General features: G+C 38.6%; 1 protein-coding gene across 6 annotated transcripts in view; it reads right to left on the bottom strand.

Moving 5' to 3' along the window:
* Positions 1–24,307, bottom strand: part of PRORP (protein only RNase P catalytic subunit) — a 140,630-nt gene that overhangs the window by 63,362 nt on the left and 52,961 nt on the right. For 4 of the 6 annotated variants that reach the window (XM_002824669.6, XM_054530015.2, XM_054530016.2 and 1 more), the window contains one exon: positions 23,431–23,538. The exons of the other annotated variants lie outside the window; for them this stretch is intronic. In XM_002824669.6, the coding sequence (XP_002824715.2) occupies positions 23,431–23,538 (108 nt within the window). The remainder of the gene's footprint in view (positions 1–23,430; positions 23,539–24,307) is intronic. 6 annotated transcript variants of the gene reach the window in all.

The following is a 24,307-nucleotide window of genomic DNA, read 5'->3' as shown; positions in this document are numbered from 1 at the left end:
CTGAGGCAGGGGAACTGCTTGAACCAGGGAGGTGGAGGTTGCAGAGGGCCGAGATCGTGCCACTGCACTCCAGCCTGGGCGACAGAGCAAGACTCCATCTTAAAACAACAACAACAAAAACTGCGTATTTTTTTAAAAAATAGAGCAGATGTTGAAGAATGTTGACAAAGCCCATAAAGAGAGAAAATAATAGTATCATTAAGCTCAGGTTCTGGCACAGAAAATCTGGGTTTGAATCCCAATTCTGACATTTACTAGCTCTGAATTTATCATGGGCGAGTATCTTGACTTCTCTAACCCTGTTTTTACATTTGTAAAAGAAAAATAATACCTTATTAGACTGTTGAGAGGATTAAATGAGATAATGTGTATAAAGTACTCAAAACAGTTGCTGGTACACATGAAATTCTTAATAAATGTTAGTGAAAAACAAAAAAAGCAAAAGATGTTGGGGCCATTATGAGTAAGTCAACCGGAAATACCATAAAGGCTTAATATTTCTGAACGACTGGACAGAAAGGCTAGTTCGAACTACAAGAAAATCTGAGAAATCTAAGAAATGCTACTTGCAGTTCTTGTACATAGAGTTACTGGTACAATGAACATGTTGCTGATATTGTCTTCTGCTACAGATATTTATCTTTTTTTTTTCTTATTTCCCCCAAGAGACTATAAAACTCTTAAGAATAAAGATTACGTTTCTTTCACCTTTGTACTTCTGAAACACCCAGTACAGGGCCTTAAAACAAGGAGGCCCTCAAAAAATATTTGATGAATAAAATGATTAGGATGTTCAGATCAATGTAGTTGTGGTCACTGAAGACAGGCTAAATAAATTTGGTAACTTTGTAGCATAGCAATATCTTAAAATGTATACATTAAAATCATAAAGTAACTAGAATGTGATTCATTAAAGAAACTGAACAGTATTCTTAAGTGGTAACTTTGTGACTAGAGAGGCAGGAGTCTTGACACATAAAATTAAATGTTAGGTTTTGTGGTCTCATTGACCTATTTTCTTTCTCAAGCAGAAATTTTTTTTTCTCATTTCTTTCTTAAATCTTTTCCCAACACTACTTTCCAGTAACATGACCATGTGACATGAGTATCACCTTTGACAACGGTTTAAAGCAGAAGAAAAAAATTAAAGGAGAAAGGTAAATAAGCAGAGTATTACCTAAGAATACAAAGTGTTCCTCCACAGGAAGTTTTTTGTGGTTGCCAGATTAAAGGAGATAACAGATACCATATGTGAAATACAAAGCTCAAGATAACTATACAATATGTACATACTTAGTGGTTCAGAATTGAATGAACCAATCCAATAAATAACCTTAGGATGTCCTTGCTTTATCTTCAAAGGAGAATTTTTGTTGTTATTGCCTCAATGCAATAATAAAATGATTGGTTCTATCAAAAGAATATCTTTTTTTTTTTTTTTTTTTTTTGAGACAGAGTCTCGCTGTTGCCCAGGCTGGAGTGCAGTGGCGTGATCTCAGCTCACTGCAGGCTCCGCCCCCTGGGGTTCACGCCATTCTCCTGCCTCAGCCTCCCGAGTAGCTGGGACTACAGGCGCCCGCCACCTCGCCCGGCTAATTTTTTGTATTTTTAGTAGAGACGGGGTTTCACCGTGGTCTCGATCTCCTGACCTCGTGATCCGCTCGCCTCGGCCTCCCAAAGTGCTGGGATTACAGGTGTGAGCCACCGCGCCTGACCTCACAAAATTATTTTTTAAAAGCTAAAAAACATGATAATTAGGTAGGTTCTTCCAATCATCTTTGAAAGAAAAATGCTGTTCCTGTTTTTTATTATTGAGGGCAACTAAAGGAAATGTGTTTCTGCCACTCGGTGTCACAATTTTGCCCAGTCACCTTATGGTTTTTTTTCAGGGGTTAATCTTATTTGTGGGTTGTCTTTTTGGAGGATTAGCATGTATTTTTGATTTTTGTTTTTGTGTTTCCTTAGCAGCGGAGTAGGAAGGGTACAGATAGCTTTTAAAAAATAATTTTGTGAGGTCAGGCGCGGTGGCTCACACCTGTAATCCCAGCACTTTGGGAGGCCGAGGTGAGCGGATCACGAGGTCAGGAGATCGAGACCACGGTGAAACCCCATCTCTACTAAAAATACAAAAAATTAGCCGGGCGTGGTGGTGGGCGCCTGTAGTCCCAGCTACTCGGGAGGCTGAGGCAGGAGAATGGCGTGAACCTGGGAGGCGGAGCTTGCAGTGAGCCGAGATCATGCCACTGCACTCCAGCCTGGGTGACAGATCGAGACTCTGTCTAAAAAAAATAATAATAATTTTGTGGCTGGGCACGGTGACTCACGCCTGTAATCCCAGCACCTTGGCAGGCCCACGTGGGCAGATCACCTGAGGTCAGGAGTTCGAGACCAGCCTAGCCAACACAGTGAAACCCCATCTCTACTAAAAATACAAAAATTAGCCAGATGTGGTGGTGCACACCTGTAATCCCAGCTATTCAGGAGGCTGAGGCATGAGAATCACTTAACCTGGGAGGCGGAGATTGCAGTGAGCCAAGATCGCACCACTGCACTCCAGCCTGGGTGATAAGAGTGAGACTCAGTCTCTAAATAAATAAATAAATAAATAAAATTTTGTATACAATGAGGCATTTTGTAGTGCCAGAGAGTAAGGAAGTACTAAAAAAAAATAAACAAAAAACACCTACGGCAACAAAAAGCTTGCAATGGCCAAAGGTAGAACACTGTGAGCAACAAAATAAGCAGTATTAGATTATAATCCAAAGCACTAAAAATAAATATCCATGAGTCCATACTACCATAAATAAATAAGTAAATAAGGTAGAACAGACAATTTCATGGGGAGAATTCCAAATAATTTACGTAAATACTCTGCCCTCAAGGAAGTGAAACATAACTCCTCCTGCCAGCTCTTTAACTGAGGGCTGCATACAGTGACTTCCTCCTGAAGAGTACAGTGTGGCAAGGGGAAAAAAAGAGTAACTTTACAGTTGAGAAAGCTGACAAAACTTCCTTAGCCAGGTGATCAAGGTTAACAACAACAGTGATAAGTCATGTTGATACTATCTACTTTTGATATGGTATGATGAGAATGGCATTTTGCCTCTGTGGTCTTCCTACCCAAAACCCACAACTGCAGTCTAATTATGAAAAACACAACATTAAAATCCCAATTGAGGGGGACATTCTACAAAATATTTGACCATTATTCTCAAAATTGTCAATTTCTTCATCAAAACTGAAGAAAAGTCTGAGTGACTGTCATAGGAACAAGAAGCCTAAAAAAACAAAATGACTAAATGTAATATGGTATCCTGGATGGGATTCCAGAAGAGAACAAGGACAATAAGCAAATCTAAATAAAGTATGGACTTTAGTTAATAGTAATATATCAATATTGGTTCACTAATTTTGACAAAGGTACCATACTAACATCTTAGTGATAGAAAAAACTGGGTGTGGGGTATATGAGAACTCTACTAATCTTTGAAACTTTTCTATAAATTTAAAACTTTTCTAAAATAAAAGTCTTATTGTAAAAAAAACTTTAAAATCTACTATATATATAACATATATATAATTTTCTCAGATGGGATGAGTAAATATCATAAAAGTCAATTATTCCTGAAGAATTATTTTATTAATAAAAATAATATAACACTAATTTTAAAATAGTTTAAATGAGATATAAGAAATGGAGATGCTAAAACAAAATACTGGAGAGTAATTAAGAACTTTGCATACTTCGGCCGGGTGCGGTGGCTCACATCTGTAATCCTAGCACTGTGGGACGCCAAGGTAGGCAGATCACGAGGTCAGGAGTTCAAGACCAGCCTGGCCAAGATAGTAAAACCCTGCCTCTACTAAAAATACAAAAATTAGCTGGGCGTGGAGGTGGGTGCCCGTAATCCCAGCTACTCAGGAGGCTGAGGCAGAGAACTGCTTGAACCCGGGAGGTGGAGGTTGCAGTGAGCCAAGATCGCAACGCAGCACTCTAGCCTGGGCAACAGAGTAAGACTCTATCTCAAAAGAAAAACAAAACAAACAAACAAAAAATTTTGCATACTTAATATTTTCACAATCATGGAATTGTGGCTTTTGGGATTTTCACCTTCAAGTTCTTTTGGTAAAATATTAATACTGTTAAAATACTGTATTTTTATCTTGCAGGATTATTTTGGTTCATTTGAAGAGGAATGGCTGTTTCTATTTATCCTCCAAGCTTAAACTCAATAAGATTACCTGTTATCTCTTTCCTCAACAGATGAGAACATTTTCAGGAGGTTTTCCTGATATAACAGAGGCTTTCATAACATAACATGGAGAAAGATAGACCTATTATAATTGGAAAGTTTCCATTTCAATTAATTCTGTAACTTTACATGCATAAGCAATTTCTAGATAGTTATAGTCTAGGTAAGACTGACTGAACTAAATGATGTCAGGTTGACTTTGCAAGCTTCTTTTTTCACATTAAAGAAATACTATGGTCTCAGTCCGTTCACACAAAACACCTGAGACTAGGTAATTTATAAAGAACAGAAATTTGTTTCCTCAGAGTTCTGGAGGCTAGGAATTCTAAGATCAAGGTGCCAGCAGGTTCTGTATCTGGTGAAGGCCTTGGGTCTCTGCTTCCAAGATGGCACCTTGAACACTGTGTCCTCATACAGTGAGGCAAAAGGAACAGAAGGACAAAAATAGCTGAACTCACTCCCTCAAGCCCTTTTATATGGGTGCTAATCCCATCCACGAGGGCAGAGCCCTCATAACCTAATCACCTCCTAAAGGCCTCACTTCTCAATACTGTGAAATTGACAATTAAGTTTCGTCATGAATGTGGAGTGGACACATTCAAACTATAGCAAGTACTCACTATAATTTTTTTTTTTTTTTTTTTTTTAGATGGAGTCTCACTGTCTCGCCAGGCTGGAGTGCAGTGGTGCAATCTCGGCTTACTGCAACATCTGCCTTCTGGGTTCAAGCGATTCTCCTGCCTCAGCCTCCCGAGTAGCTGGGACTACAGGCACTTACCACCATGTCCAGCTAATTTTCGTATTTTTTTTTTTTTCAATGGAGTTTCACTCTTGTTGCCCAGGCTGGAGTGCAATGGCACGATCTCGGCTCACTGCAGCCTCCGCCTCCCAGGTTCATGCAATTCTCCTGCCTCAGCCTCCGGAGTAGCTGGGATTACAGGTGCCCGCCACCACGCCTGGCTAATTTTTTGTATTTTTAGTAGAAATGGGGTTTCGCCATGTTGGTCAGGCTGGTCTCGAACTCCTGATGTCAGGTGATCCACCTGCCTTGGCCTCCCAAAGCGCTGGGATTACAGGTGTAAGCCACCACGCCTGGCCTAATTTTTGTATTTTTAGTAGAGACGGGGTTTCACTATGTTGGCCAGGATGGTCTCAATCTCTTGACCTCGTGATCTGCCTGCTCAGCCTCCCAAAGTGCTAGGATTACAGGTGTGAGCCACTGTGCCCAGCCCTCACTATAATTAACAGACATCGAAGGCAATTCTGATACTAGAACTTACATAAGTACCTCTTCTGAGTGCTTACTACACAGCTTATTAGGGACATATGCTTCTTTTTGTAACCAAACTTTTAAAAAACTGAAATGAAATTATAATTATAAAATTTTAAAACAAGGTCTAGCCCTGCTGTGGATTACCGTGGATCTGAAGTGAAAAATCAGCTTAAAAATTTATTTTCCAAAAGAGTCAAAGGGCAGGAGTCCTCCTATTTAGTCTTCTGACCAACTTCCTAGCATTAGTTATTGCTGAGGTATTGAGGCCTGTTTAGTACTTTCAGAAGCCTCCCTCAAGCTCACCCACTGTTCTCCTGACTCCTTTACTGCTGTTGCTTACACAATCCATTCACCGGTTCGTAACAAGAATGTTGTGAATAGTACTCAGAGTGCCCACATGGCCCTGCCCTCTGAGGGTTCACAGGAAAAATCCCTTTGGTTTCAATATTAGGAATAATGGAACATTCTCTGAACAATTTGTTTCTATTTAATCTGATGAATTATGTGAAGCCTATAAATGAATGAGTCTTACAGTGGAAATAGCTCCTTTGGAAGATATATCAGAATTGGGTGTTCCTTCAAACTTCCCCATTCTCCAAAGCTCTGATTTCTCTCTTCTGCTACTGCTCTTAGCCTACCTCCTTTGAGAATCTCTTTAGGAAACAGAAATGTTTATGATGAGAATGTGAGGTACTTACAAATGATGTGCAAGCAGATAAAAGCATGAGCCCCTGCTCTTAAGTGATCATGTTATCATCTTCAGGTTTGTTGACAGAATTTACAGCCAAATTAATAGAGCACTTCACCATATGCATTTTGTGCACCAACCTTAAACCTTTTATTTCCCTAAGCTTATTTTCCCTTTGTACCTTTTTTACATTAACTTTATTTTAACTTATTTTAAATTTATTTTATTTTCTGTATCGCATACATTATAACCATCTTACACCTTTCATAAGACAAAATGGGGTAGAAATAATATACCAATAAGGAGTATCCACTTGAGATGGCAGAGTGAATACTCTGAGGAACAATATACCCTTCCTAATACTATCTAGATAAAAAGCCATGTCTAAATCACTGCAAAAGAAATGTAAGATCTGAACTGATCTTAATCAACTGATCTTAATTGTATTTGACCGGGATAAAAATCAGCCTTTATATTAGTGAAAATTGTGAAATAGAAACAATTTTAAAAGGAAAAAAATGCTGTTTTAAAATAAACATTACCAGAAAATTATGATTAAAGTGTTACCACTGTAATAACCAGGTAAGAATAATTTATATAGCTTTATAAACAGTTTAGGTAAATTTACTACTCACTCTGCAATTGCTGTTTACCTTACTGACAACAAATATTTAAACTTTTTTTGTTAAAATGGATATTATATTTTCATAAGTGGCCTCTTCCTACCACACTCCCAAGGAGAGTGTTTTAAAACACTGTCATGGAAGCAAGATATACACAATAATGACTCACAGAGACAATCTCACCACACTCTAAATGGTTATCACACAGACATTATCAATGACACATCAGTGATGGGAAATCAACTTGCTATTAGGATTTTGCCAGAGACAGAACAGATATGGGAGCTTGGCAACACAGTGTTTTTAACACTGTTCGAAGACACTGGATCACTTGACTTCTACAACAATTGGGGAAATCTTGTTTCGAACACTATGCAGAATGTTCCTTTCTGGGACATTTGAAAAGAAAGGACTATGAAGCCAAATCACTATAGAAATTTTGCCTGGCTCCATTCATCTTGCTAGTTATGCCCTTGATCACTTCACTAAAAACCCACCTGACAGTTGATCATTAACTTCATTAGCAGTTGGTAAGAGTAATTCTGAGTGATGCAGACTATCCCAGCAGTCACATGACAAAACATAACTCTTAACACATGTCAAGGCAGGAGTGGGTGAAGTGATACATGACAAAAGGAAGTAGTCAGCCTGGCACTGTTTGACCTAGGGCAATGTGACTTCCCTGAGTTGCCATGTCACGAAAAATGAATAGTAAGAAAAAAACCAAGAACCATTATTTTGTGTTCTTTACTGAATTCTGGATTGGCATCCACTAATGCAAATTTATTTCCTCAAGTCACTTATATCACCCTTGACTACCCAGCAGTAACTCCTTAAAACTAAGGAGTCATGATTAGATTTACTTTTCCCCATGTGATGAAAATATTTATTTTTTGAGACAGGGTCTCACTCTGTTACCCAGGATGGAGTGCATCAGTGCAATCATGGCTCACTGCAGCCTAGATCTCCAGGGCTCAAGTGATACTCCCCCTGCCTCAGCCTCCTGAGTTGGTGGGACTACAGGTGTGTGCTACCATACCCAGCTTATTTTTAAAAATTTATTTTTTGTAGAGATGGCGGGGGGCAGGGGGGTCTCACTATGTTGCCCAGGCCGGTCTCTAACTCCTGGGCTCAAGTGGTCCTCCCACCTCGGCCTCCCAAAGTGTTGGGATTACAGGTATGAGCCACCATGCCTGGCCTGAAATAGCATTTAAATGCTGCTACCTGATTAGTTAAGATTCACAGCCCAAGTTTATAATTTCTATTGATTTATTTATTTTTAAATCTTCTTCCATGAATACACACTAACAGTGACTTGTTTGGATGATATTTGTTGGGGGATATTTCAGATTCCCTAGGGAGAAACTTAACAATTACGTTGCTTTGATATTACATATAATTACTTTAAGTCTGAGGTTTTTCCCAATTTATACATTCTCCTTGGACTCCTAAACATATGTTTCTTAAAGTCATAATCTAGGTAATTTAAACTATTATAATACTAAAGTAACTCCTTGATAACATAACTGTTGGTTATGAAAACATGACAAACTTCTTTTTTGAAAATGAAAGAAGTATATCACTCTTAGAACTAAGTTCCAGTTTCCTAAGTTTCACATATATAGTTAAAAAAATAGATTTCTACCCTAAGAATCATTAAAAGACCTATCTGACTTCTAAAATTGCTTGTTTTTGAGTTTCTCAAACTCAAGTTTGAAAATTAACATTCTGCAGAATAGCAGAAACATGAGTGTTTAAGTTTATACCATTAAAGATTTATTTTAGTTTCTTATCTTTAAAATATGTGTGAGTTTCTAAAAAGAACCAGAATAAGTATTTGTAAAAATACATAACTATATAAAGGAAGAAGTGACGGTCAGTGGAGAATTTCTACTTCCAGGCTTTTTTCCCTGAATATACATAAACACATGCACAGTAATTTTTTTTTTTATTTTCAAAAAGTGGGATCATCCTGTACATTTTGTTTTCAACTTGTCTTTTTCATGTATCGTGGGTACCTTTCTATGACAGTAAACTCACCTCCAGTACTCAGTTGGCTTCTGTATAATTTCCAATTTTTTTGCTATTACAGAGATACAACGAAAATTATGTATCTTTATGTACCTGTGCAAATATTTCTGCAGAACAGATTTCTGAAAGTGGAACTGATACATCACTGTATATTTTGAACAGATACAGTACCAAACTGACTCCATAAAGCTGAATTAACTAACATTCCTACGTATGGTATAAAAGAGTATGCCTAGTTAATGTTTTCTAATATCTATAATTAAAATATTTTATATAATAAAACACTGCGTATGCTAATACCACATTTATCTGAACACTGTTCAAATATAAGTTTCATATAAATGAATTTCAAGATAAACAAAACTAAAATCATGTGTGAGAGGAACTTTCTGAAAAGCATTATGATTTTCTTGCCTTCTTAATTATGCAGAATAGTTACAATTTAGGATTTTCTTTACAATTATAAATTTTCAAAAAAGAAATCACAATTTGCCTATCTTCTGAAATAGGATATACTAGTCATAGTTTAAGATTTTCTTTATAATTTTGAAGATTATATATTGGATGCTACTTTCTTTAATACAGTAATGGCTGTTGAGGCTACTGAGCTGTTTGCTGAAAGGCTAAGCTAGATCCAGAAGGTTGTACTTTTTGACTTTTTTTAAAAAAAAATTAATTAATTAAAATTATACTTTAAGTTCTGGGGTACATGTGCCGAACGTGCAGGTTTGTTACATAGGTATACACGTGCCATGGTGGTTTGCTGCACCCACCAACCCGTCACCTACATTAGGTATTTCACCTAATGCTATCCGTCCCCTAAGCCCCTCATCCCCCTATAGGCCCCGGTGTGTGATGCTCCCCTCCCTGTGTCCATGTGTTCTCATTGTTCAACTTCCACTTATGAGTGAGGACATGAGGTGTTTGGTTTTCTGTTCCTGTGTTAGTTTGCTGAGAATGATGGTTTCCAGCTTTCTCCATGTCCCTGCAAAGGACATGAACTCATCCTTTTTTATGACTGCATAGTATTCCATGGTGTATATATGCCACATTTTCTTTATCCAGTCTATCACTGATGGGCATTTGGGTTGCATTCCTGTACACCAATAACAGACAAACAGAGAGCCAAATCATGAGTGAACTCCCATGCATAATTGCTACAAAGAGAGTAAAATACCTAGGAATACAACTTACAAGGGATGTGAAGGACTTTTTGACTTCTTATGGCAGCATTTCTCTTTCAACCTGGACAGCAGTCTCTCTCTTCTCCCTAATGTAAGCATACCTGCCTCTAGTAGTAATCCCATCCCTCCACTTTCAATCCATGCATACAAACTCTAATATGCTGCTCCTCATATATATATTTGAAAAAGAAAAAAAAAATTCCTCAAACAGTATGAAGGACAGTATGTTCTTCAAAGAAGGACACCCAAGTGTGAATAAGACACCCAAGTTTTGGGACAGAAGGAACAAGACATTCTACCTCTAAAGCCAGATGTTAAGAGAGAGTCTTTAAGCAGGAGAAACAATTATATGGAAAAGAGTATTTAAAAGTCAAGGAGGTATGATAAAAATTCTACTTAAATATTTAACATTTCCTATTGTAAACATAATAGGGTATTTCTAAGTTTCCTTCCCACTTTAACATTATTGAAACATAATTTCAAACATGGGGATCGAGAAACTCAACATTTCTACAGTTGGGGCAAAAAAAAAAAAAAAAAAAAATGCCCGGGATTATATACACACAAAAATACTGGAGCATAGTTTATTGTATCTTAGGTGCTTTATGGTACTGAAACTTTTACAAGAGGTTATGTAAATCAACAGAAAGAAATAAAATAACTTGAGTGGCAGAAAAAATAAGAACTTACTGCCAAGTAAACACTTTACCAAATGACCTTTAATGACTAATACTTGTGCCTCCATTTTTCTCTCACTGTAGTAAAACCAACTAACAGATGGCAATCAAAACAAATTCTACAGTGTTTTTTCACCAAACTACTTTCTATTCAATGCCCCAAGCATGCTATAAGAATGAAAGCATTCAGTGCTGGTGTCAGCCATAATTCTTTTAAATTAATTATAAATTTTCATTCTGCTGAAGCCATTTTAACCAATTCTCAGTTATCCACAGAAATAGGGAGCAGAATTTTGAACAGCTAGCATGATTAACTAAAATGATGTGCTTTTCCCCCCTATACATCCTATTAGAGGAGCTTATGAACACCGAAAATCCAAAATGCAAGCTGCAAAAGGAACAAAGAACAAAAGCATTAGGACTGAATTATGGGTAGGTATGTGGGGGAAAAAAGAATGAGAGAGAAAATGGAGCATTAGAAGCTTTCCACTTCATATCCTCTTGTTTTTTTTTTTTTTTCCACTCTGTCACCCAGGCTGGACTACAGTGGCACAATCTCGGCTCACTCAACCTCTGGCTCCCAGGTTCAAGCGATTCTCCTGCCTCAGTCTCCCTAGTAGCTGGGATTACATGCACGCGCCACCATGCCTGGCTAATTTTTGTATTTTTAGTAGAGACAGGGTTTCGCCGTGTTGGTCAGGCTGGTCTTGAACTCCTGACCTCAGGTGATCCACCCTCCTTGGTCTCCCAAAGTGCTGGGATTACAGTACAGGTGTGAGCCACCGCGCCCAGCCCCTCCTTTTGTTTTCTTAATGGAAAGTTATTATACTATGTTGTCCCTGCCTCCTCAAGGGGGTCTCACAGCACCAATTATTAGTAATAACTGAAAAGAAAACCTAATTTATTGAAATGAAAGTTACGAAGGTATGTGTAAAGTATGAGTCATGGAGACTTTTAAAATTCCCTCCCTGATCATTCTAGGATAAATGGTCAACAAAAGTATGATCTCTTTTCACATAAAACTACTATGAAGGAACCTGATACTGAAAAAGAGAATCCAGGCAAAGACAGTTTTGCATTGCCATGTTGAAACTCATCTTTAGTTCCTGGGCTAGACTTGGCAATCCTGATGTAACTGAAAATACGGACAGAAGTCACTAGGCAGAATGAGGTTACTTTGGAAGAATCAAGAAAGACCTCTGAGGTGCCGGTAATAATCCAGCCATTTGAAGATGGAAGAATATTAAAGAAATAGCAAGTACGAAGATTTGGGGGCAGGAACAAATTCAGCATGTTTGAGGGGCAGGAAAAATCCTAGTGTACCTATAATTCAGTGAAAGACAACGAGAAAAAACCAGATGAGGTTGAAAAGAGAGGCAAAGACCAGATAATGAGAGTTATTATAATCCATGACAAGGAACTTGGATTTTATTCTAAGTGTAAAGGGAAGTTACTGAGGCAAGTATGAAAAAAGCAAGGAGACCACTTAGGAGTTTTGGTGAGAGATGATGTTAATGGAGATGGAAAGAAGTGACTAGACTATGGGATATTTTGGGGGGTTAAAACCAAGAAAACTTGTCAGTCTACTGGGGGTTAAAACCAAGAAAACTTGTCAGTCTACTGGATATAGGGGTAGTGAGAAAGAGTAAATGCTGCTGGCTGGAATCCTTGGTTTTTGGCTTCAGCAATTTGGTGGATAGTAGTGCCAATTACCCACCTCAGTTTTTGCTTCGTTTTTTTTTTGTTTGTTTGTTTTGGTTTGGTTTTGGTTTTGGTTTTGGTTTTTGAGACTGTTATCCAGGCTGGAGTGCAGTGGCATGATCACAGCTCACTGCAGCCTCGAATTCCTGGGCTCAAGCAATCCTCCTGCCTCAGCCTTCTGAGAAGCTGGAACCACAGGTGCATGCCATCACATCCAGCTAATTTTTCTGATCTTCTGTAGAGATAGGGTCTCACTATGTTGCCTAGGCTGGTCTCGTACTCCTGGGCTCAAGTGATTCTCCCGCCTCAGCCTCTGAAAGTGCTGGGATTACAGGTTGTATTAGTCTGGTTTCATGCTGCTGATAAAGACATACCCAAAACTGGGTAATTTATAATGAAAAAGAGGTTTAATGGACTCACAGTTCCCCATGGCTTGGGAGGCCTCACAATCATGGCAGAAGATAAAAGGCACGTCTTACATGGCAGTAGGCAAGAGAGAATGAGAGAAGCGAAAGGGGAAACCTCTTATAAAACCATCAGATCTCCTAAGACTTATTCACTACCACAAGACCAGTATGAGGGAAACCGCCCCCATGATTCAATTATCTCCCACCAAGTTCCTCCTACAACATGTGGGAATTATGGGAGCTACAATTCAAGATGAGATTTGGGTGGGGACATAGCCAACTCATATAACAGGTGCATGCTACCATGCCTGGCTTTGTTCAGAAGTATTTGTAAGAGTCCAAATAACATGTTGGGAAATGGCTGTTCATAAAAAAGAAATCCATGAACCTAAAACTGTTCTGGGAAAATTAAGTTTATTAAATTAAAAAAGAAAGAAAGAAATCCAATCCAAGAAAATCTAAAATATCTTGCAACAGATTATGATGAAGAGATGTTGGTTCAAGTGCTATATAAAAGTTGACTCAAGTAGTATGTAAGGGTCCATAACTAATACTTTTAAATACAGTCAGCTGGGTGCGGTGGCTCACGCCTGTAATCCCAGCACTTAGGGAGGCCAAGTGGGTGGATCAGGAGGTCAGGAGATCGAGACCATCTTGGCCAACATGGTAAAATCCCGCCTCTACTAAAAATACAAAAATTAGCCGGACGTGGTGGCACGTGCCTGTAATCCCAGCTACTCAGAAGGCTGAGGCAAGAGAATTGCTTGAACTCCGGAGGTGGAGGTTGCAGTGAGCCAAGATCATGCCACTGCACTCCAGCCTGGGTGACAGAGCAAGACTCCATCTCAAAAAAAATAAATAAATAAAAATAAATAAAATAAATTTAGTCATAGTTTCTTCAAAATTACAACATATTCTAGAGATTTAAATGTTACTAAACCATTTTGCAATATATATATATATTTTTTTTTTCTTTTTGAGACAGAGTTTCACTCTTGTTGCCCAGGCTGGAGTGCAATGGCTCGATCTCGACTCACTGCAACCTCTGCCTCCTGGGTTCAAGCGATTCTCCTGCCTCAGCCTCCCGAGTAGCTGGGATTACAGGCATGCACCACGCCCAGCTAATTTTGTATTTTTAATAGAGATGGGGTTTCGCCATGTTGGCCAGGCTGGTCTTGAACTCCTGACCTCAGATGATCCACTCACCTCGGCCTCCCAAAGTGCTGGGATTACAGGCATGAGACACTGCACCCGGCCTTTTTTTTTTTTTTTTTTTTTTTTTAAGACGGTGTCTCACTCTATCACCCAGGCTGGAGTGCAGTGGCGCAATCTCAGCTCACTGCAACCTCTGCTGCCGGGTTCAAGCGATTCTCCTGCCTCAGCCTCCCGAGTAGCTGAGATTACAGGCAAGTGCCACCACACCCAGCTAATTTTTGTATTTTTAGTAGAGACAGGGTTTCAGCATCTTGGCCAGGCTGGTCTTGAACTTCTCACCTCTCGATCCACCAGCCAAAGCCTCCCAAAGTGCTGGAATTACAGGCATAAGACACCGTGCCCAGCCTGCAATGCTTATTTTTTTTTAAAAAAATCTTATCTCATGTATTTTGGGTAAATATTATTTTCTATTCTGACAATTCAAGTAAATCTTTAAGGAAAAGAGTCATGCACGAACACAAGAATCATTGTTAACAGACAACAGGATACACAATATGCATTTCTTGTTTAGATAACACAACCATTAGCCTAACCTTGTGGCTAGCATTCCTGTTATTGATCTATGGTCATATCCTCACAGCTTAAAACAGTATCTGGCTTGGAACAGGTGCTCAAGAAACAGTAATTGAATCAACCTAATAATTCCCTGCCAAGTTTCTATAACTGTTCTTAAAATGCAGGCTATATAATCAATCTGCTAGTCACTCAGAATCCTTCCCTCTTCTTTAAAAAAAAAAAAAAAAAAGCTCAGAATTTTTCTTTTTCTGAAAATTTGAAACCAGGGAAATATATTACTTTATGCAGGCTGGGCACCGTGGCTCACACCCATAATCCCAGCACTTTGGGAGGCTGAAGCAGGCAGATCACTTGAGCCCAGGGGTTTGAGACTAGCCTGGACAACATGGCAAGACCCCAACTCTAAAAACAACAACAACAGAAATACTTTAAGCAAAATACAATTTACAGTTGAAAAACATCTACAAGAAAAGTAGCAAGATTTAGTCTGCCTAGATTTATAGGTTAAACAAATAAACAGGGTGAAGGTTAGTCCCCTTTAATCTCACTATATTCTAAATTATGTTGGTTTATCATGTACTCAAGATTGAACTGCTTCCCTAACAATGCAAACACTGTAACTGCAAGAACTAAAACTATAAAACTCTTAGAAGAAACATAGGCATTAATCTTCATGACCTTGGATTAGGCAATACTTTCTTTCTTTTTTTTTTTGAGACAGAGTCTTGCTCTGTCGCCAGGCTGGAGTGCAGTGGCACGATCTCAGCTTACTGCAACCTCCGCCTCCCGAGTAGCTGGTACGACAGGCACCCACCACCACACCCAGCTAATTTTTGTATTTTTAGTAGAGACAGAGTTTCACCATGTTGGCCAGGATGGTCTCGATCTCTTGACCTTGTGATCTGCCCACCTTGGCCTCCCAAAGTTCTGGGATTACAGGCGTGAGCCACCACACCCGGCCCCTAGGCAATGATTTCTTAGATTAGACACCAAAAGCACAGGCAACAAAAGAAAAAATAAATTGGACTTCATCAAAACTAAAACTTCCATGCCTCAAAGGATATCATCAAAACACTGAAAAGAGAATCCAAAGCCTGGGAGAAAATACTTACAGATTACACTTTACTAGATCTGATAAAGATCTAGTATTTGGTATATAGTTAAAAATTATAATTCAGCTGGGTGTGATGGCTCACACCTGTAATCCCAGCACTTTGGGAGGCCGAGGCGGGCAGATCACGAGGTCAGGAGTTCGAGACCAGCCTGACTAATATGGTGAAACCCCGTCTCTACCAGAAATACAAAAATGAGCCAGGCATGGTGGTGCACGCCCGTAATCCCAGCTACTCAGGAGGCTGAGGCAGGAGAATCGCTTGAACCCAGGAGGTGGAGGTTGCAGTGAGCCAAGATCATGCCACTGCACTCCAGCCTGGGCAACAGGGCGAGACTCTGTCTCAAAAAAAAATAAATAAAATAACAACTCAACAATAATAATAAAAAATAATTAAAAATGGGCACTTTGGGAGGCTGAGGTCAGGCGTTCAAGACCAGCCTGAACAACATGGTGAAACCCTGTCTCTAGTAAAAACACAAAAGTTAGCCGGGCGTGGTGGCACGTGCCTGTAATCCCAGCTACTCAGGAGGCTGAGGCAGGAGAATCGCTTGAACCTGGGAGGTGGACGTTGCAGTGAACTGAGATCACGCCACTGCACCACTCCAGCCTGGGCAACAAAGCGAGACTCCATCTCAAAAAATAAAAAAAAAAAGAAAATAAAATAAATAGACATTTCTTCAAAGAAGATATACAAATGGCCAATAAATATATTAAAGGATATTCAACATCATGCATCATTAACAAATGCAAATCAAAACTACAAGATACTGGGCCAGGTGCAGTGGCTCAGGCCTGTAATCCCAGCACTTTGGGAGGCCAAGGCAGGCAGATCACCTGAGGTCAGGAGTTTGAGACCCGCCTGGCCAACATGGCGAAAACTCGTCTCTAGTAAAAATACGAAAAAGAAAAAAAATTAGCAAGGCATGGTGGTGCGCACCTGCAGTCCCAGCTACTCAGGAGTCTGAGCCACGAGAATTGCTTGAACCCGGGAGGCAGAGGTTGCAGTGAGCTGAGATCATGCCACTGCACTCCAGCCTCGGTGACAGTGAGACTCCACCTAAAAAAAAAAAAAAAAACAAAGAAACTACAAGATACCACGTCCTGCATTTCTTACATGACCAAAACAAACAAAAAAAGATACCACTTCACACCTGCTAGGATGACTATAATCAAAAAGACAAATAACAAGTATTCGTGAGGATGTGGAGACATTGGAACCTTTATACACAGCTGATGAGAATGCAAAATGGTGCAGCTGCTTTAGAAAACAGTTGGGAAGTTCAAAAGATTAAACACAGAGTTACCATATGACTCACCAATTCTACTCTTAGGTATATAGCCAAAAGAAATTAAAACATATGTCCACACAAAAACTTGTGCCCAAATGTTCATAGTAGCATTACTCATAATAGCCAAGAAGTGGTAACAACCCAAAGGTCCATCAACTACAGAACAAATAAATAAAATGTTGCATATCCATACAATGGAACACGATTTGGCAATAAAAGGGAATGAAATACTGATTCTTGCTACAAAATGGATGAACTTTGAAACACTATGCTAAGTGAAAATACGAAATGTCTGGAATAGGTAAATTCATAAAGATAGAAAGAAGGCCAGACATGGTGGCTCACACCTGTAATCCCAGCACTTTGGGAGGACTGCCTGAGGCCAGGAGTTCAAGACCAGCCTGAGCAACACAGTGAGAACCTGTTTCTATTGAAAAAATAATAATAATAATAATAAAATTAGCTGGGCCTGGTGGTATGTGCCTGCAGTTCTAGCTACTTGGAAGGCTGAGGCAGAGGACCACTTGAGCCCAGGAGGTCAAGCCTGCAGTGAGATATGACTGCATCCTTACCCTCCAGCTTGGGCAACACAAGTACCTGTCTCAAAAAAAAAAAAAAAAGAAAATGAAAGAAAAAAGGAAAAGACAGAATGAAGACTAGTGGTTGCCAGGGACCAACGGCAGGAAGAAACTGGGAGTTAGTGCTAATGGGTATGAGGTTTCTTCAAGAAAAATGAAAATGTCCTGGAATAGGATAGTGGTGATGATTGCAAAACTTTGTGTATACAGTAAAAACCAGTGAATTGTACACTTTAAAAGGGTGAATATTACGGTATATAAATATTATATTTCTCAATAAAAAAGAAAAAATATATAACCATTAAAGAATTGAGACATGACTTGGCCAAGTCTCCAATTGTGCCAAAAGCAAAATCTAGGCGGCATGGTGGTTTATACCTGTAATCCCAACATTTTGGGAGGCCACAGCAGGCAGATCACTTAAGCCCAGGAGTTCAAGACCAGCCGGGGCAACATGACAAAACCTCGTCTACACACAAAAAAAAAAAAAAAAAAAAAAAAAAAATTAGCTGGACTTGGTGGCATGTGTCTGTAGTCCCAGCTACTCAGAAGGCTGAGGTTGGGGGGTGTCTTGAGCCCAGGGACTTTATAGTCCCCAGTTCCACTTAGCACATCTTGTAATCATACTTCCTCATTATTAAGATGCCAGAAACTGTAAGATGAAACACTGGTTTAGGAATAAATAACTTTTAAGCAAAAAAACAAATAAAAAAGTATACTATTTCAGTAACCAACAAAATCGTACATTAATCCATATAGTTCCATACCATAATCTTGTTTTGGAATCACAATTAACATGTAAGTATACACTTTCATATCTGAGTTGAAGGCTGTTCTGTTCTAAATCACTTTTGGCCATAACAGTTCTGTACATCCTCATGGTGACATATTACACACCACTCTCCTTAGAGCCTGTGCTATTCATCTTCACTTTTATAACACTTTTAGGACCAACAGCATGACACTAAGGTTGAAAAATACTGGGGTTTACCTGTATTTCACATCTGATTATTGCTTTTTCTTTCTTTGAATTATGCCATTCTGGAAGTTAGTCAACTTTGCTTGAATGTCTATGGGAAGGAACTGGCAGGTGGAAGTTTGCAGGCTCAGTGGCAACTTTTCAAAATGCAAAAATCAGTCATAACAACCTCTTATTGCTTTAAAATTCTGTATCTTAGTCTTAGAAAAGCAACTTCCACTGTCTTTTATTACACTGTCAGGAAACCTTTGGCAAATATTTAAAGTTAAGATTTAGGTTAAAACTACAAATTTACAAGAGAAAAACAACCCCATTAAAAAGTGGGCAAAGGACATGAACAGAAACTTCACAAAAGAAGACAAATATGTGGACAAAAAGCATATGAAAAAAAGCTCAATATCACTGATCATTAGAGAAACGCAAATCAAAACCACAATGAGATACCATTTCACACCAGTCAGAATGGCTATTACTGAAAAGTCAAAAAATAATACATGCTGGTGAGGTTGCAGAGAAAAGGGAACACTTATACACTGTTGGTGGGAGTGTAAATGAGTTTAACCATTGTGGAAAGCAGTATGGAAATTTCTCAAAGTGCTAAAAGCAGAACTACCATTCAACCCAGCAATCCCATTACTGAGTATATACCCAGACAAGTAGAAATCATTCTACCATAAAAACACATGCAAATGAATGTTCACTGCAGTACTATTAACAATAGCAAAGACATGGAATCAACCTAAATGCCCATCAATGACAGATTGGATAAAGAAAATGTGGCACATATACAACATGGAGTACTATGCAGCCAAAAAAAGAACGAGATCATGTCTTTTGTAGGAACATGGATGGAGATGGAGGCTATTATCTTTAGCAAACTATTGCAGAAACAGAAATCCAAATACTACATGTTCTCACTTATAAGTGGGAACTAAATTATAAAAGCTTATGAACACAAATAAAGAAACAACAGACACTGGGGTCTACTTGAGGGGGGAGTGTGGGAGAAGGGAGAGGAGCAGAAAAGATTAACTATTGAGTACTGGGCTTAATACCTGCGTGATGAAATAATATGTATAACAAACCCCCTTGACAAATGTTTATGTATGTAACAAACCTTCCCATGTACCCCCAAGCTTAAAATAAAAGTTTTTTAAAAAAGATTTAGGTTAAAATTAAACAGTGTAACAGTGTGTGGAGCTACGAATATAACTAATTAAACTGAGGTGGCAATGTATAGCTAATTTTGTACACACCCAGGCAATGATAGTCACCAATAAATCTCTACATGGTGGCTGGCAAGTTTCTACTGACATCAGTTATAACACAGACTTCAGAAAAATTAAAATATAAAAAAGATTCATCTGAAAATTGAGAAAATAAAATATATTTACAACTAGAACTTTCTTTTTTTAGTTCCTTAATCTCTATCACCCTTAAGCTATAGGCTCTGAGATCAAGATATGTGATAATGGTGCTACTCCATAAACAATGAATGTAAAAAAGTTATTTTCTCATTAATGAACTTACAGAGAATACTAGATATATAATCAACCATTAATGTAAAAGGACTGAGAAAAATGTGTAATGTATAATGCAGAGAGTTCATAGGAAGAGCATAAATAACATGTACATCACTCCACAGACAAAAAATCTGGAAATCTCTTCAAAGATGGAAAAGACTTAAAACTTATAGAACTTCGAATTCCTAATTTTTCCTTTATGTACACTTATAGGTAATTGTATTAAGAGAAAGATAAGGAAGACAGAAAAGACAATGAAGAATATTCCCTTTCTGGAACTATTTCATTAAAGCTTGTCCCACAATTTAAAAAAATCTGTTTGACCTAAAAAATGGGGAAGAAACCATCCAGCCTTTTCACTTAGCGGACTCATGGCATAGGTGAGTGGCTGAAACAATCATGTAATAAGTAACCTTAAAGAAATGTGTTATATTTAGGCACCATTATACACTTTTGGTGGTAGTATAAATTACTACAATCATTTTGGAAAGCAATTTGGCAATATATAGTGAGATCTTTAAAAATATATATACCCTTTGACTAGAGTACGGTTTCTCAAAATCTATTCCAAAGACATCCTATGAAACACGCACAGAGGCTGTCTTCCAAGTATTACTTATTGTAGTGAAAAATGGAAAGCCTCATTTGTCTAACAACAGGTAAATGATTTAAAAATTATTGTACATCCACAAGACACAGAGTGTTATAAAATTATTTTAAAATATTTACCAAGAATGCTTTTTAACCTTTTTCCTTTCCTGATATTTTTAAAATTTTAAAGTAATATATACTCATGGTAAAAGAAAATTCAAAAAAATAAACAAAAACCAGAAATCCTATCAATTCTCTTATACAGTATTCTATCCCCAATTCCCAAAGGTAACTACACTGTTAAATTGTGTGTGTGCATGTGTGTGTGTGTGTGTGTGTGTATGTATGTATGTGTTAAACTTCTAGAAATTTTTTGGGCATACACATACAAACTTATCTAACAAACATTTATCTATAGATGGGTAATTTTTTGCTTTGTTTTTAATATAAGTAGAGCAATTCTAAGCATGTTGTTTTTCATTTTGCTTCTTACACTTATATTCTGACAACTGTTCTACAGCAGCACATATTGGTTTACCTTATTCACAAAAATTAATATTTAAATATGTATTGGGCTTTAGATTGACAGATATTTAGGTTGTTTAGATTTTTCTGCTTACCAATAATGCAATAATGAACACATTTGAATACATTTCTTTATGTACTAGTGTTACTATGTCAGTTCCTAAAAGCAGAATTTCAGTATTTTAGATAATGAAAGTTACAGACAAATCATCCACCAAAAATATCACACTGATATCATCCTTCCTACCTCTTCAAACTATTCTAAACACTGAATATTACCAACTTTTAAAGATTTACCAATCTGGAAGATAAATATTTTAATCTGTGTATCTATAAATATGAGTAAAATTAAACCACTATTCCACTGCATGGTTCATCTTTTTCTTTTTTGTTTTCGAGACGGAGTCTCACTCTGTCGCCCAGGCTGGAGTGCAATGGCAAGATCTCAGCTCACTGCAACCTCCACCTCCCGGGTTCAAGCAATTCTCTTGACTCAGCCTCCCAAGTAGCTGGGATTACAGGCACCTGCCACCACACCCGGCTAATTTTTGCATTTTTAGTAGAGATGGGGTTTCACCGTGTTAGCCAGGCTGGTCTTCAACTCCTGACCTCAGGTGATCCACCCGCCTTGGCCTCCCAAAGTGCTGGGATTACAGGCGTGAGCCACCGTGCCCGGTCAGTTCATCTCTTTCTTATAGGCTTATAAGAGTCCTGATACAGTGAGGAAATTTGCTCTTTGTCACATATTGTAAACATTTTATTTACTTTTTATTTTTTGAGATGGAGTCTTGTTTTGTTGCCCAGGCTGGAGTGCAGTGACATGATCTCAGCTCACTAAAACCACCGCCTTCCAGGTTTAAGTGATTCTCCCGCCTCAGCCTCCCAAGTAGCTGGGACTACAGGTGTGCACCATCACGCCTGGCTAATTTTTTTGTATTTTTAGTAGAGATGGGGTTTCACCATGTTAGCCAGGCTGGTCTCGAACTCCTGACCTCAGGCAATCTGCCCGCCTCAGCCTCCCAAAGTGCTGGGATTACAGACGTGACCCACCATGCCTGGCCTACATTTTGCAGTTTGTTGTCTTTTAACAGTGTTTATGTTTTTTAGTTTAGTTTTGTTTTGTTTTTTACTGTCTAGCAAATTTTTCTATTCTTCCCATTAGGGTTCCTCAATTTTATATATGCTTCAATTTCAAATATAAAAATAATACATATGTATTTTACTACTCTTTTTATCTTTTTTTTTTTTTTTTTTTTGAGACAGAGTTTTGCTCTTGTTGCCCAGGCTGGAGTGCAATGGCACGATCTCGGCTCACTGCAACCTCCGCCTTCCAGGTTCAAGCAATTCTCCTGCCTCAGCCTCTCGAGTAGCTGGGATTACAGGCACATGCCACCACGCCCAACTAATTTTTGTATTTTTAGTAGAGACAGGGTTTCACCATGTTAGCCAGGCTGCTCTTGAACACCTGACCTCAGATGATCCACCCACCTTGGCCTCCCAAAGTGCTGGGATTACAGACATGAGCCACTGTGCCCAGCCAGCGGCAACAATTTTTAAGACATAGTTTAATTACAGATGAATGGCTATAGATTGCCAATGATAAGAGCCACAAGTCTGAAACCCAGGAGCTCTCTACAATCTAATTTTGATGTTATGACTGTTTTCTATAGATTTACTATACAAAATTAGCCTCAATTTTTTAATCTACAAAATAGAGATTAAAGTAACTGCTAATTGCAGCTGTGAGAAATGATAGTCTTATTAGAAACTAGTAGGGCATTTATAAATTGACAAATGGCTACCATATAGAAAAAAAAACTGCTTAGGTTAATTTATGAACATACTACGTTTGGAAAAAACAAATGTGAGTAATGAGTGATTAATATCTCTTGATATTGTATATTGATAATTTTCAAATATAAGGATATGACCCACAGGGAAATGACAGAGTGACCCCAAAGAGAAAGCAGAGACCCAGGAGAAGGTTAGCTAAAGGTTACACAAAACGGGAAAATCTGGCCCTGTATTGCAATCTTTCTTTTAATTCCTCACTTTTAATCGTTTTCTCCCAGCCTTGAAGAGCGACTTGTTAGTGATGAAAATAGTAAATCTTAGGGGAGCATGCAGTTGGTCACTGTGGCACCCTGAAGACCTTAGTTTTAGAGGAAGAAAAACTGAGGAGCTAAGAGCCCCAAGAAGGTCATAAATGGGTACAATAAATATTTCTAGAGATGTGGAATAACAAAGTAAAACTTATACTTACAAATTGAGATTCACGAACTTTAGGAAACATTTTGGCAACATTGAGACCATCAATGACAACATCAAAAGGAGGACAAGATTTTATGAAGTTCTTAAATCTCTTAAGTTCCTAATAAAGAAATGTCAGACAAAACATTAATAAGAACTTAGTAAGGACTTTATTATAAACACACTGCAGTGACCTTTATTATTGTTTTGACAATTCAAAATATTCATCCCTTAAAAATATACACGCACGCACGCACACACACACACACACACACACACAGATACTCTAAAAATGAAATCTGAAAAAGCCAGTCTAATGGATGCAACTGCATACAATTATCTAATACACTTTATAATCTCATAGTGCTTTATACTTCACAAAGCACTTTCATATGTAATTTCATTTGATCTGCAGCTGGCCTATCTAGACTTCTAAATTAACCCACATGATAGTTATGATAAGAATGAACTGGCGGTTCCAAGATGGCCGAATAGGAACAGCTCCAGTCCACAGCTGGATGCAGAAGACGGGTGATTTCTGCAGTTCCAACTGAGCTTTGAAGAGAGTAGTGGTTCTCCCAGCACGGAGTTTGAGATCTGAGAATGGACAGACTGCCTCCTCAAGTGGGTCCCTTACCCCCGAGTAGCCTAACTGGGAGGCACCCCTCAGTAGGGGCAGACTGACACCTCACACGGCCGGGTACCCCTCTGAGACGAAGCTTCCAGAGGAATGATCAGGCAGCAACATTTGCTGTTCAGCAATATTTGCTGTTCTGCAGCCTCCGCTGCTGATACCCAGGCAAACAGGGTCTGGAGTGGACCTCCAGCAAACTCCAGCAGACCTGCAGCTGAGGGTCCTGACTGTTAGAAGGAAAATTAACAAACAGAAA

Source organism: Pongo abelii, chromosome 15, assembly GCF_028885655.2.
Source record: "Pongo abelii isolate AG06213 chromosome 15, NHGRI_mPonAbe1-v2.0_pri, whole genome shotgun sequence".
Classification (NCBI taxonomy): domain Eukaryota; kingdom Metazoa; phylum Chordata; class Mammalia; order Primates; family Hominidae; genus Pongo; species Pongo abelii.
Note: the sequence above shows the minus strand (reverse complement) of the source record. Positions and strands in the feature narration are given on the sequence as shown.